The following is a 15,994-nucleotide window of genomic DNA, read 5'->3' on the forward strand; positions in this document are numbered from 1 at the left end:
AGTTACCACCTCCAGCATCAGAGCTCTGCCAAACTTGGAGAAGAAGCCACCCAGGGACGAGTTAGATCCACTGCCAGGATCCTCCTGGCATTGGCCCTCTGGCCGTTTTCTGTAGGCCTGGAGCACTGACCTAGCAGCCAGGCCTCCAGCTTCGGTGGAGAGCAGGATTACAGCATGATAAGAGTGGCCAGTCAGCAGGCCATGGGCAACCTGCCACCCTTCACTAGTGAGAAGAAAATCAGTACAACCTTTCAGGAGAGCTATTTGTCTTACAGAGCACAAGCTTTCAAATTTGACACGCCCAGAACCCGAACTCTCTTTATCGTGCAAGACTGAAACTCCATCCCTATTACACAGTAATTTCCAGTGTCTTCCTCCCCCCGGCCGGTCACCTGGAAATCACCATTCTGTTTTCTGCCTTTGTGGATTTGACAACTCTAGGTACTTCACACAGTATTTGTCTTTGGGTGACTGGCTTGTTTCACTCAGCATAATGTCCTCAAGTTTCATCCATTCTGTAGCAGGTGCCAGAATGTCCTTCCTTTTGAAGGCTGACTAATAATCTAGTGTATGTGTATACAGCATGTTGTTTGTCCATTCATCTGTTGATGGACACTTGGGTCACTTCCCTCCCTTGGTTATTGTGAATAATGCTGCTATGAACATGAGTGTACAGCATCTCTTCAGGTTTCTGCTTTTACTTTTTTGGGGTATGTACTCAGAAGCAGGATTGCTGGATCATATGGTATTCTATTTTGAATTTTTTGAGGAGCCACCGTATTGTTTTCCATAGGGGTTGCACCATTTTATATTGCTACCAACAGCGCACAAGGGTTCCAGTTTCTCCACAGCCTTGCCAACTCTTGTACTTTTCTTTTTTTTTTTTAATTGTAACCATCCTAATGGGTGTGAGGTGATGATTATTTTTTCCTGCGCCTTCCCCAGTTTGTTTTGTTTTGTTTTGTTTTAAAGATTTTATTTATTCATTTGAGAAAGAGAGAAAGACAGAGAGAGCACAAGCAGGGGGAGAGGCAGAGGGAGAGGGAGAAGCAGACTCCCCACTGAGCTGGGAGCCCAACATGGGGCTCAACCCTAGGACCTGGAGATCATGACCTAAGCCGAAGGCAGATGCTTAACCATCTGAGCCACCCAGGTGTCCCTTTTATGTTTAATTAATGAAAATTCTCTTGTCTATCTCTGAAAAAGGTCTCTTTTCATTTGTTCGTGATGTCACCTTAACTATGGGTTCTTTTGTTGTACATTTAGAGTCTTACTTTTGTGATGCTGACATTCTTCCCAGGTTAGGAGATTCTCAATCATACCTTCACCTTGTGCCCTTTTTGGGAAGTTGTTAGACTGTCTGATGCACGAGTGAGCACAGCCTGGGTGCAAAAAGATACATTGCTGACACATGTGCTTTGATCTGATTGGAGGGACTGGGGGAGAGGCACAGGATGACCAGTCGCTGGTTTCAGGGAACAAAGGGTTATTGACCCTCTTGGGTATTGCCAACAATCCAGAGTCCACTCCAGTATCTCCCCAGATGCCATATTTGCTGCTTCTACCTGGAGACTCAGAGTCCCATCCCATAACCAGTGCCTAGTCCATTGTGGGGAGGGGTACAGGACATGGTAGAGACTGACCTATTCCTTAGGCACCCCATCTAACAGCCCTGTGAGAGGGAGCTTTTTACCCCCTTGTGCTCCTGGGCAAGGAGGATGCTTAGCAAGGCTTTCTATCACTCACTTGCATATATCTTACAGTGTACTTTCCCAATCCAATCCCATATTCTGTTTTCTCCCAAAGATTACTTACAGTTTCAGTCCACTGAGGAATCCCCTTTGTCTTTTCCAGGACAGGTATAGATTTTTAAAGCTCTCATGTCTGTTATTTCTAGGACTCAGGAACCATGTACTACTTTTGCTGCTAAAAAAAGAAAAAAGGTAGAAAGTATAAGTTAGTATAAATTAGAATTTAGCACCTAGAAACAGATCAGAGCTGATATCAGCACTTTAGTAAATGACAAAGGTGACATTACAAATCAGTGGACAAAGAAAAATTCTTTAATAAATTTCAGATATATATAGTTTGCCAACTCTTTGGGATAAATTAAAATTATAGCCTAGCCTCAAACCATACACGAGATTCCACCTGTGAGGATATCATAATCAAAGGCAAGGTGTGTAAACACATTTGGTAGGTGTTGGGCTCAGGTGGAAACAGACTAAACTGGAGGAGAGAGTTTGTGTGGGGAATAGTGCTTGTGGAGAACATCTCAAATGCCAGAATCAGGAGCCACTGGAGGATACCGCACCATGTAATCATAAGAAAATAGAGTTTCAGGGAAATTAGTTTGATAATATGTGTCAGGTGCACTGTAAGGAGAGAGCCTGCTAGAAAAGATGTGAGATGATCTAGTCTAGATCAGAATTGATGGTGCTTAACTTCTGGATGTCCCAGACACTTCCTAAAATTTGAAAGAAGTCACAGGCCAATCCACAAAAATAGGCAGAGACACGCACATCACATATAGTTTCAGGGAATTAACAAACCTCAAAGACCAGCTTCTTCTTTAGGGAAAAAAAATTATTCCAAAAGAAGGATGGTACTTTGAGAAGGCAAAATAAAGTAGGAAAAAACCAAAAAGGAGTAAAAACACTGTGTGTTCAGGAAAAATTGTGTTTATCTCACCAGCTAGGAAGTTACAGCTTTGAGAGTGATGACCACCTGTCCTAATCACCAGTTATGCCAATAACGAGCAATGTCTCTCACATAGTGTGCCATCAGATGCTTATTGAAAGGTTGAAGGAATGTGATGAACAATGCCTTTGATCTTTTTAACGGGAAAATCTGCAAATGATTAACTAAAAAAGGATGAGTAGAGAAATGAGCGATGTCACATGGCGCAATGATTTCTCCACATTCCATACCCAAAACTAATTATGCCCTAAACTAATTATGCCCTTCACCAGCTCCTTTTAATGTTATTCTTTCTTGATTGGTAATGTCATTTTTATTCCTATTTTCATTTTTTCTTTCCTTTCCTCAGATAACATACCCCTCTTTTTTAGGAATTCTGATACAAGTTTTCATGGCCACTTCTTTGGAGACAGTATCCAAATCAGCCCTGACCCCTGAGCCTTGCTCCAGCCCTCTTTTTCAAGTTGCATATCAGAAACATTGTTTATAATTTACTGGGACTCCTCAAATTCAGACTGTTTAAAATTAAACTAATCATTTTCCCCAGGCTTCTTTGTCAGCATCATTTAACTTAACTTAACTCTAATGCATGCTCTCAAAACCCTGGATTTTCACATTTCTGGATTAGCAGGACTTAAATTTTGGAGGCCTTGGCCCCCTTTGGGAATCTGGCAAGTGCTATGGACCCACTCCCAAGAAAAAGTACATAAGTACATGGTATAGGTACATAGTTACAGATAACATCAGGGAGTTCTTAAATTTCCTACAGCATAGCTGAAGATCCCAACAAGCCCCTTTAATAGTAGTACATATTTCTCTCCTCCTTTTTATCACTAGATTCTTCCAGTTCTTTTTGTTCAAAATGTTTTTCATTTTTTCTCTCTCGTTTCCATTTCTACTGCCTTTATCCAGGTCAGTCTCGGTCAAAATAGCTTAATGTCTAGAGCACTGAAACAGCCTTCAGACTGGCTGATTCTAACAGTAGGGTATCTCTTTAAACTTTTTCCATCTGTTGCACTAAGATCTATGGTATTGAAATACAAAATCATTGAGGATCCTTATTTACTGTTGAAGTAACATGTAGGAGATGGAGGTTATTTGATGGAGAACTTAGAAAACAACTCATTGCAATCACAATATTTTGATTGAAATTACCAGTGAAGCCATCTGGGTCTGAAGTTGTTTTGTTTTTTTTTTTAAGGGGACAAGTTCTTAATGCCACTTATTTAGTCATATAACACCATTCAGGTTTATATTTCTCCTTGTATTAATTTTGAGAAGTTGTAGCTTTCAAGAAGTTTTTCCATTTTATCCAAAAGTTGTCAAATATATTGGCACAAAATTGTTAATGATATTCTCCTAACATCCTTTGTAATCCTTTAATATCCTTTATTTATCCTTTATTTATTTAATATCTGTAGTTATAACCCATCTTTTTCTTCTTGATATTGGTAAAATTTATTCTTTCTCTCTTTCTTTTATCAGTCTAGGTAGGGGGTTGTCAATTTTGTTGGTCTTTGCAAAGAACCGCCTTTTGCCTCAGTGAATTTTCTCTGCTACTTGTCTGCTTTCTATTTTGATCTATTTTGAAGACTTCTGCCCTAATACTATTCTCTTCCTTCTATTTTCTTGGCCATACTTCTTTTTTAGCTTGTTAGAATCTTAGGTCATTGATTTAAAATTTTTCCTCTTCGGGTGCCTGGGTGGTTCAGTCGGTTAAGCGTCCGCCTCTTGATTTCAGCTCAGGTCATGATCTCAGGGTCCTGGGATCGAGTCCCCACTGAGCAGGGAGCCTGCTTCTCCCCACGCCCCTCCCCCTTCTCTGTGCGTGCAAGTGTCACACCTGCACGCACTCTCTCTCTCAAATAAATTAATGTAAAAAAATCTATCTTTTATCTAACATAAGCACTTAAAACTCTAAAGTTTCCCTCTAAGCACTGCGTTAACTGTATCCCATAATTGTAGTATTGTATATGCATTATCAGTCAATTAAAAATATTTTTAATTACCCTTGTGATTTCTTCTTTGACCTACAAATTATTTGGAAGTGTGTTGTCAAATATTTTCCTAAATAGCATATTTTTTAAAAGATTTTATTTATTTATTTGAGAGAGAGAGAGCACGAGAGGGGGGAGGGTCAGAAGAAGAAGGAGAAGCAGACTCCCCGCCGAGCAGGGAGCCCGATGTGGGACTCGATCCTGGGACTCCAGGATCATGACCTGAGCCGAAGGCACTCGCTTAACCAACTGAGCCACCCAGGGACCGTTTTCCTAAATAGCATATTGCCTTTGATATCTAATTAATTCCAATGTGAACAGAGAACATACTGTATATGAGTTTAATCTTTAAAATAAAAAAAGTGTATTGGAACTTGTTTTATGGCCTAGTGTATCTTGGTGAATGTAATAAGTGAACCTTAAAAGAATGGTAAATTTTAAGTTATTGAACACAGTGCTCTGTAAATATCAGTTAAATCAAGATGACTGACAATTGTTCAAATCCCAATGTCATCAGTGATTTTTTAAAAAATCTAGTTCTATCAAATGTTGAGAAAGGAATCATAAAATCTACTATGATTTTGAAATTGTCTGTTTATCCCTCTCATTCTGTCAGTTTTTGCTTCATTTGTTTGAGGCTTTTATTAGATGCGTATCCATTTATAATTGCCAGGTCTTCCAATGAGTTGTCCCTTTTATAATTATGTAATGTCCCTTCTTTATCTCTGATAATACTCTTTGGCTTGAAGTCTCTTTTATCTGATATTGTATAGCCAATCTAGCTTTCTTGGGTTTATTGTTTGTATGCTATATTTTTTCCCCATCTACTTTCAACCAATCTGAGTGTTTATAAAGTGTCTGTGTATAGACAGCATATAATTGCATATTGAATTTTATTCCTTTTGATAACCTTTGCCTTTTAATCTGAGGGTTTAGACCATTAAAATTTAATGTATTTATTAATGTTTTTAGACTTCAGCCATTTTAATGTCTGTTTTCTGTTTGTCCCTCTACTTTCTGTCTCTATATTCCCTACTTTTTGCATTCTTTTGGATTGTTTGAATATTTTTTAGTATTCCATTTTAATTTATTGGTGTTTTTTTACCTGTTTCTCTTTGTATTTTTTTTTTTTAAGTAGGCTTCACGCCCAACACATGGCTTGAACTCATGACTATGAGATCAAGAGTTGGACGCTTAACTGACTGAGCCACCCAGACACCCCTCCTCTTTGTATTTGTATTAGTTGCTCTTCATTAATCTTTTGCAATCCACCTATAGTTAATATTATACCATTACATGTAAAGTATAGAAATCTTGCAGTCACAAAGGACCTTTTATGTTGCAGTTGTAATCTGTATTATATCTACATGCCTTAGGAGAGTCACAGGACAATATTATAATTTTTCTCTAAGTAGTTAGATACATTCTTTTAAAACTTAAGAACAAAAAGAAAAATCTTTAACATTTACAAAATAGTTACTATTTCTGATACTCTTTAGTCATTCCCGAATATCCAGGTTTCTTTCTGCTCTCATTTCCATTCAGCCTGAAGAATTCCTTAAGCATTTCTTGTAGTAAAATCTGCTGGCAACAAATTATCTTACTTTCTCCTTACCTGAACGCATCTTTATTTCATCTTCATTTCTAGAGGACATTTCCTATTTGGTGTTGAATTTTGTTTTATGTTTTACATTTTGTTTTTGTTTTATCTTCTCGCTTCCATGCTTTCTGGATGAGAATCAGTGTTTCCCTTTAATATAATGTGCTGTTTTTCCCTGGATACTTTCAAGATTTACTCTTTATCTTTAGGTTAGTCATTAGATTATGATGTATCTAAGTGTGGTTTTCTGTGAATATGTCTGGTTTGGGTTTGTTGACCTTTTGGAATCTGTGAATTTATGTCTTTTACAAAATTTGGGAAGTTTGGGGCTATTATTATTTATTTCTCTCTTTCTGGGACTCTAATTAGCTGATGTTAGACTTTGTGATAATGTGGCACAGGTCCATGAGGCTATCTCTGTGTCCATTTTTTCCATCATTTTCCTCTCTCCTCTTAATTTTGATCTTCAAGTTTACTGATTCATCACCTCTAATATTTATTCTTTTTTTTTTTTTTAAGCAGGCTCCATGCCCAGCATGGAGCCTGCATAAGATTCTCTCCCTCCCTCTTCCTCCCCCGCCTCTCGAAGAAGAAGAAGAAGAAGAAGAAGAAGAAGAAGAAGAAGAAGAAGAAGAAAAGAAAGAAAGAAAGAAGAAGAAAGAAAATAACTACTTTAAAGTACTAGGGTGATAATTCCAACATTTGGGTCCTCTCAAGGCTGGCATCAGTTAATTGGCTTTTCCATTTAAAATGGATCACATTTTTCTGGTTCTTCCTGGTTCTTTATGTGTAGAGTAATTTTGGATTGTATCCTGGACATTCTGTCTTGTGTTACACAAACTCTGAATTCTTTTATAATCCTCTGGAGAATGCTGGTTTTGTTTTGTTTTGTTTTGTTTTGTTTCGTTTTAACACACAATCCAGGTAGATTCAAACATTAAGTCCTTTTTTGCCTATGTGCACAGAGGTTCAAATTTCCGTTTAATTTTAATCCTTGCTGTGCTGCTTTGAGTCTGCCCCATGGAAACATCATGAAGGGATAAACCTGAAACTTGTGAGGGTTCATACACATAGTTTGGGGATCCTTTCCTTCTCCAGCTCTCTCCCCTACATGACATCCTCCTCAATCTGTGGTGGTCAGCCATGGTTGTCCAGGTACCTTTCTCTGATTTCTCTGGCCAGAAAGATGAGCATGTTTTCCATTAGAGTTTTATTTGCCTGTGACCTGCCACTTCATGACTCCAGGTCAGCCTCAGTTTCCCCCAAAGAGGGAACTCACTCCCATGCAAGTAACTTCTCCAAATCCCAACTCCCCTCTATAATCTGCCTGATTTTGTTTCCTGTTCAGAATCTTCAGGTAGTTATAGCTCATATTTTGTTCAGAGTTTACAGCTTTTATTAGTGGAAGGGTTGTTCTGAAGGAGGGCTTAAATAACAAACTCTCATATCATTTTCATTTATTTTGTCTTCTTTATCGTCCAGTCCTAACTTGGAGTAAAACGAGGCTATGGTGAAGTGCAATCTAGCAACCAAGAGTAGTTAAAAGCAGTTCAACAACTTTGCTCTCTCTTGACGATGATTGATGAGGGTCCAATTCAAAACCATGGCAGCACTTTAAAAAATTATCTTTCCCCATTAGTCTCTCAGTATGGTGACTGCATTTTTTCTGATGCTTTACACCGAATACTAAATCAGCTTGAATGTCAGCTCCCATAGCCTTCCTATTTTTGCCCCTCTTCCCTCCGTTCTAATTTACTCTTCTTAAAAGCAGTTCTCTTGTTCTCTTCATTATAAGTTGATTAGACGAATCCCTCTTTCTGTAAATGTTTGTTCTTTCTATCCTTTTTCTGAGCAATGTAAATGACAGAGCCAAGATGGTAAACTTAGAATCTCCCTGAGAGGGGCGCCTGGGTGGCTCTGTTCGTTAAGCATCTGACCCTTGATTAGGTTATGGTCTCGGGGTTGTGAGGTTGAGCCCCACACTGGGCTTCAAGAAGCTCTGCGGGGACTCTGCTTGAGATTCTTTCCCTTTCCATCTGCCCCTCCCCCCAGCTCACATATGTGTGCTCTCCCTCTCTCTTTCTCCTTCTCTCTAATAAATAAATCTTTAAGAAGAAGAAGAACCTCCCTGAGAAAATGGAATATCCATGAGGGAAAGGCTAAGTGTCCAAAGATAGAATTTTTAGGTGTAGAGTAGAGAGGGAGTAGGAGAAAATCACAAATGCTACACATAATTTTAAATATAGTTTTAAAAAACTATATGTATATATGTGTATGATATATATAATCTATTTGTGCCATGGATAGCAACAAAGTTTTATAATATAAAGTTCAAACACTTTACAGTGTTTTAACTTTTCTAAGCAAAACCTGACTCCAGTAGTCCATCTTTGAAATTCCAAACAGGTCCCAGATGCTCATAATACCCCTGTTTATTGATGAATTATTTTGTGCCAGACACTCTGCTAAGCGACTTGCATACATTGTTTATCAAACTTCATAGCAGCACCTCAAGGTAGGCATTGTTCCCATTTACTGATGAGGGAACCAGGGGTCAGAGAGGTTAAGCAACTTGCCCAGGGTCACCCACCTTTTGAAGGGGCTAGAAATGAGATTTGAACCCATATGAGACTCCAAAACCTATTGCTTTCTTCATTCTCTCTCCCTTTTGAAAGTGCAAATTCCCAGCAGAATCGGCTGGTGTTTATCTCCAAAGTGGATAACAGGGAGACGGGGAGCATAGTGCTGTGGGAACAGCATTCGCTTTGAAAGAGGAGAGGGATGTTCTAGTTCCAACTCATCACAGACTTCCTGCATATCCCTGCAACCCCCTCAGGGTCTCCTCTTTTCTTTCTCCACATCTGTAACAGAAATACAAATGTACCTCATGCAAAAGTTCAGGACTATTCTAAGAGTAAAATGAGGGGCCCTTGGATGGCTCAGTCCATTAAGCATCCGACTCTTTTTTGGCTCAGGTCATGATCTCATGGGTCTTAAGATCAAGCCCCACGTTGGGCTCCTCATTGAGTGTGGGGCCTGCTTGAGATTCTTTCTCCTCCCTCTGCCCCTCCCCCCTTGCATGAGTGCTCACTCTCTCTAAATAAATAAACAAGTAAATAATCTTAAAAAATAAGAATAAAATGAGAAGAGCTGGGCAAAAATTCTGATGTAAATATAAACAACTACAATCACGTGCAGCCCAACTTACAAACTAACATTTTCTTTTCTAAGTTTTGCAGTTACGACTTCAGCAGAGGAGGACCCAGGAACAGCTGGCTAACCAAGGCATAACGCCACGTGAGTAGCTGTGTCTCTTGCTCACCGATCTATTACCAGGGGACCATGCAATTTGGGAGCTGGAAAGCACCTCCAAGGTCATTGAGCCTAAGCCTATGGATGGATCTCTCCCCAAGATCCCCGTAGACTCCATGTCAGCAGAAACCCCAGACCTTGGATGCTTTGCCCTAGATCCTACTCACCTGCAAGGGCTTCCCTTTCATGACAGAGGTTGTAGCTAAAATGCCAACCAGTGGGTTTGTTTTTGGAGTAAACACGATTCACTGTGGGCACCTCTCACCCTTTACTTTTAGGATATCATCCCTGTTCTTTCCAGAAGCATCAATCACATGTCCAACCTCTTACCTCCTCGGTTTCCATTCTGTTCGGGGTACTTGAGTCCACAATTAATTGAATATTGTCAAGTGCTTCCTTTCTGGAACACTGAGAAACAATGGCTTTCTAGCATCAATGGTATATTGAATTACTGGCCATAATTTGGGTCAAAGAAGAATGATTATCATATCTTTTAGTAGATAAATTTAAAATTTCCTACCAAGTTAGTGATTAAATCTAACTCTTGATGATCCATAGTAACAGAAGGAAGGGTGCCCCGAATGAATGAAGTCGCAGTTCAGGCTCCTTTAGGGTCATACTTTTTAACTTTCTTCCCCAACGAAATTTAAAAATCAAAACCCATAATGACTCTAGCAGAAATCTAGATTCGTCATGACCATTACTTCAGAGTCCAGCATGCAACAAGCAGACAGTTTGGCCCAGATCAAATGTCCTGCGGTTAGTAATAATATCGGAGCCCCGTGACCCAAGGTCTAAAATTTTAAGTATAGTCCATGCCCCAGAGCCAGAACAGAACTGAGAATGTTTCGAGTCTTTTCCTTTATAATTCAAAATTAGCTCTTTGTTTATGGCTAAGCCCTCCAAAACAGTAAACAGTAGGGGACCGTAATAGTAGAACCACTCAGCCTGCAATTTTAAAGGCTGTGTACACAGTACGTACAATGGTGATGAGAATCCATAGGATCACGTCTGGGTGGCCTGTTTCATCTCAGCCCACTAGTGGAGGTGCTAAAAACACAGGAGAGAACAAAGGTCTGCTGACTTCCGGTCAGATAAGTACGTTGTCACTCAGAGCTGAGCAGACCAGTCTTTTTCGGAATCCTATTACACACATGTAGAATCTGACCTGATTAAGTGTCATCTAGAAGAATTGTTTACTAAGTAGAAGAGTGTAGCTCCACCAGGATCCTCTCAGTGGCCAGTCTGTGCCCACATCCTCAAATCTATGAGGAGCCCCTCTAGTTGGGTAATATTAAAATAATCTATTCCCCCACTGGGGTTTCTTTTCTTTGATTCTGGAAAGGCACACGGAGTAGAGAGACTCAGTCCCTCTCAGTCAGCCCAGGCTGCTCACAACTGACTTAAAGCTTGACTCCAGTGCCTAAGTACTCTGTCCCTGGGTCTTGCTGCTGACATTTGAATGAGAATAAACTCTTTTTCCCCCTCTTTTTTTTCTTTTTTTTTTTTTTTTTTTGAGGCTTACAGGGTTAAATTTCTGGGAATTTGTAAAAACACCTAAGGAAGATAGGAATGAACCCTATGATACTTTTAAAATAACACCTCTAAGTGTGTTTTGTAAATTCAATGTCCGTTTGTGGAGGAGGGTTCAATGGGGATAAGATATTTTGTTCTTGGGATTTCCAGAATCAAATAGGGTACCTATTAACGAAACCCTGCTTGACAGAAATTTTGCATCCTTAGTCTGTTGAACCATTAAGATAATTACTGGGGGGAAGAAAGTCCTATGAGAACGAAAGGATTTTTTTTTTCTTTTTAATTCAGCAAATTGGTAAAGGTTAATTAAGTGTCATCCATTTTCCCTAGTCTTCATCCAGCTCCTCTCAACTAGGCTTCCTGAGGGTGTAGTTCCTGCTGTGGAAAAATATCGAAGCTGCAGCAGGAACACAAGGCATGCCCAGCCCAGACAGACTTCAGCTACTTAGCTCTTCTCAGGAAGTTAGACCCAAGACCAATCTTTCCCCTGCTGAGAGGTTGGGGGTGGAGATGGTTAGCCTCGTCAATCCAATCAGAGATTGGCCATCCAAATGCAGAGCACCTCAGGGTCCATGTGTCAAGGCAAGTGATCAAGGAAAGGAAAGAGGAGCCAGCAGACTCAGGGTCCTGTCAATTCAATCAAATGCAACAAATTTTGTTATGAACCAGACTATATGGAGGGTAGAGTGCTGGGCCCATAGAGACAACAATGAGCAAGACAGTCCCTTGAATGGACTCAAGATTTTAGGGGAAGAGGTGATAGGAATCACACAGAAGTATAGTTCAAGGTAGAACTTTTTACATAATTATGAGTACATTTGAAATAACCACAATCCTCCCCCCCGCCCAGATCTTAAAACGTGTCATAAATCGCCTCAATTGAAAGCTGATGGTCAAGTGAACTATTCACTGTCCCTATGTTATTATTGCTTAGCATCACTGTTTTTTAACCAGTCCACAGAAACACCTGCTATCCTTTGGCAGAATTCCTCTTGAGTTTTACATTAGATTAAATCTCAAAGGCGCTGCCACTCCTTTTGTGGCAGAGCCTACAGCGGGGTTGGTCCCTGCGTAGAGCTCTTTTCTCAGATATTCCAAACGAATCACTTGGACTTTGAAAGCACTTCCTTAGGTTTCCCTCAGGCATTTTGTGGTCAAAAAATTCAGTTGGAATTTGGGGAAATTAAGAATATACATAGGTGGAAATGCCAAGGAGAACCCAGTGGTTTTAACAAAATGGCGTCAGGTTTTCCGTTCTCATCTACACCTCACCGGGACCAAGAGGGAAGGAAAAGTTCTGCTGCTTTAGCCTTGTAGCAGATCTTACTTCACTTGTACATCAAATTGATGATGAAAGTATAAGGTTTCTGTCCCTCCTGATTCTGATAAACTGAACCATGTGTAAATTTCAGTTAACTAGCTAGTTAACTCCTTCCTTCTTCTTGGGCATGTATCCTGCAGGTTTTGAAGTTATTGATGAGTAACAAACAGTCCACTGCAACCAGGGACAAATTCTCCTTCATAACCCCCCTTAATCACTTCTCTTCAGCATTTACTTATTTCTCACTTTTGTCCATTTATGGGTCTGGGGTTCTCCCCCTTCGGGTGCTTTGGATCCATGTAACGTCATTGTTCCTTGAATTTAGTCAAGAAGGGCAGAGTTCCGAGGCCAGCACAGAGGCCCCAGAACAACCCTCAATAGTGGAAAGAGGTTTTTCAGACCGGGGAGCATGGGCCCCAGCCAGATTCTAAGATTGTTTTCACATTTATAATACCATTGTAGAATTCACATTGTCAAAATAGTCATGAAATCTCAGTGAAATACCCTCTCACAATTAGCTCAGAAATACTACTTTAAGAATTTATTGCTTGGACTTGTCTCCAGAATCCCACCTCTGAATCTCTAAATGGAGATTTCAAGTTGCCTCCTCTGCCACCACCAGCCAGGACTCAAAGGGAGCACTTCGCTGCCCTCCCTTGTGGAATCAAGGCTGCAAAAGACATCTACGTTCTCTCTTTTTCTCATGGCTTAAGGACAGAGCCAGCCTCTTTCCCTGTTGACCTGTGGGGCTTGGATCTGTTCACCATTTCTCATGCAGATTTTTCTCCACCACAATTCTTTTCCTTGGGCATCCCTCTCCTGGGGGGAATCTAAAATAACACCACTTTATTCCAACCCCTTGGGAAGCCTCGGTGCAGAAGGATGTGATCAGCCCTGTGGAGTAGGTGCAATGAATGATCACAGCAATTCAGTGGTGTTTTGACCATCTGCTGTGAGGAAGGCCCTGGGGAACACACAGGAGTCAGATGTGAGTTCTGTTTCAGATGCTTACCGTCTGGAAGGGGCCCCAGATCACCCCTGCTTGATTGTTCCGAGTAGTGATATTGGACAGCATTACACCACTGCATGGGTGTGGGGCTAATCTGTGTGAACTCAGGGGAGAGAGAGGAGGAAACAGGTAGCTTATGGTCCTGCAGTATGAGAACAAGAGAACTGCACTAGACCGGGGCCCCAGAGAGGCTGCAGCATCTCTATGGAAACTTCCGGAAAGCTGCCGCCAGCCAGAATGAACCGTCCGGGCAGCTTGGGTCCATGATCTGATCAGTGTAAATGAATTGAAAGCTACAACGAGCTGTCTATGAACGGTGCCACCTTATTTGTTTTACAGACTAATCGCAGCCACAACAAAGCCTTGGTAAACCCCTGAATTCTCTGTGGTACCTCTCCTGAATAGCAGCAAGAATGACCGGGCACACTCCTCTACCCACACCACATGCAGCTTCATGATAGTCTTGAGAAGTCGACTATGCAAAGTCTTCCCTCCTCTCCTCTGTGCATCCATCTGACTTGGCTTCTTCCTCCAGCACCCCTAGCACACAACTGTTGGCTGTTTGAGCAGCACACAGCACGAGGGTTTTAATCTGTCTGCCTCCTCCCTCCCTGTCTAACCTCTCAAGTTCAGAGACAAGCCAAGGCACTCTGGATTTCCATGGCGAGCCCGGAAGGTGGGGGCAGGGGGGAGTCCAGAATCCTAAACGTTGTCTTTTCCCCTCCTCCTGTCTTCGGGTTCCTCGCTCCCTAGAAACTAGGAAGCCAGCCATGACATGCATACTTTGGACTCTTCTTAGAAATCCCAAAGTATTCACGTATGTTGCATGAACCCCTCCCAAGTGTGCAGCCAGGTCTGAAAGGTAACAAAGCTACGTTTTTTGGACTCCTGGGACCATCCTTTGGGTACTTAGTAAGCAGTTGATCGCCAGCCTAGGAGAGGATGTCATTTCCAAATCATCATCAGTTACGCAGAGCATGTACCTCCTCTGCTCGGAAGAGCAGCATTCACGATCTAGTTTGTCTTTCAAAGTGAGACAAACAGAAGACCAGCGTTACTAAGCCCACTGGTACAGGTGGGAGACTCTCACACGTGTTTGAGGAGACGAAGCAAGGACAGGTAGTTCCCAAATTTTCAGGCACCCAAGATGACTTTCATTATGTCTTCTACCCCACCGCCAGAGAAGCCCACATTCATGAATTATGAATCCATATATCTGTTTTTGATTAATTAATGGCATTTACACTGAACAGCCCATGCTTTTTGGTGAGACAACCATCACGAGAGCATGCCGTTATGATCCTGGGCAGCAACAAGGAAAAGGGACCGTTCCATTAGTCTAATCGGCCTTTCTCTGGGCACACGGACCTTCTTCCTTCAGCTCTTTGAAATGCTGAAAATCAGTCCTAGAAAATCATTTCTCTCTTCTGGAACTCCTGGGTTCCGAAGGACCCCAGATCACGACCCACTGGCCTGGTGGGCTCCAGAACAGGGGTTCTCAAACTTGGGCATCAGGATTGGCAAGGAGGGCATGTTCCAACATAAATCCCCGGGACCCATCCCCCAAGGGTCCGGTTGTGGAGGTCTGGGTGGGGCCTGAGCACTGGCATTTCTGACAAGCTTCCAGGAGAGGCTGAAGATACCGGCCCAGGGGCCACACCTTGAGAACCACTGTTCCAGATGCTGCCCCAGGACACCAGCCCTTTGATTCTGCATTTCTGTCCTTACCTGCAATACTGAAGAAGCTGGGTTCTGTCCTGCAAGCCTGGGAGGGAGCGACCCCTTGAGAGCAGGCAGGCACGGCCATGGCCCTGCCTTTGTTGCCAGAGCTTCCACCAACAGCAGGCTCCCCCACCACCCTGTGCTAGAGGGTCGGCCCATCCCCTTCACTGATGCCTCAGTGGCCCCAGGGCCCATGTTCTCCTTTTCCCGGGCTCCTGTCGGTGGCATGAGGTTAGTGTCCAGAGCAGGGGACTGCAGGAGGCCTGTTCTTTCCTTGGGATCTTTTTCTGAGCTTTCGTAAGCAAATGTTTATATACACAGCTGACCCAAATTAGCTGGAGCTGCGGGACCGAAATAGGAATAGGCCGTAACTAAACTCTGAAGCGAGAACACGAATTCCCTTGTGAGAAGTGATTAATCTTCCTCCAGGGGGGGAATGAGTTAGATGTGTGGCTGACTGAATTTACAACCATATTTTAATTTGAAATCACATTGACTTATTTTTTTTAATTTAGAAATCCAAATTCCTTTTCCATCTCAAATGTCAACGTCCCCCAAAAAACAAAATTTTACCATTTGATACTCCCAGGGCTGGCAGCAAGAGGTCCTTTGTGTATTTTCCAAAAAGCCAACTTGAGGGGGGATGCATTATGGCTTTCACTGGCCCTCAGGGGAGCTGGCTAAAACCCACATTCTCTGGAGTCATGGAAAAAGCAAATGTCAATCACAGAGCCATGGCAAGATAGTTCTCTGTGGGGTGACCCCAAACCAGCACCCCATATAACATCCCTTAAGCC

At 41.8% G+C, this 15,994-nt stretch overlaps 1 protein-coding gene across 5 annotated transcripts in view; it reads left to right on the forward strand.

Moving 5' to 3' along the window:
• The window catches only part of MYOCD (myocardin), a 95,445-nt gene that overhangs the window by 28,970 nt on the left and 50,481 nt on the right, over nt 1-15,994 (forward strand). For 4 of the 5 annotated variants that reach the window (XM_073881737.1, XM_073881738.1, XM_073881739.1 and 1 more), the window contains exon 2: nt 9,529-9,594. In XM_073881737.1, the coding sequence (XP_073737838.1) occupies nt 9,529-9,594 (66 nt within the window). Of the gene's footprint in view, nt 1-308; nt 442-9,528; nt 9,595-15,994 lie in introns of those variants that run through there. The other variant, XM_073881741.1, reaches the window with a different exon arrangement.

This window comes from Callorhinus ursinus, unplaced genomic scaffold (assembly GCF_003265705.2).
Source record: "Callorhinus ursinus isolate GAN/ISIS: 27379988/994484 unplaced genomic scaffold, GSC_fseal_2.0 scaffold43, whole genome shotgun sequence".
Lineage (NCBI taxonomy): Eukaryota > Metazoa > Chordata > Mammalia > Carnivora > Otariidae > Callorhinus > Callorhinus ursinus.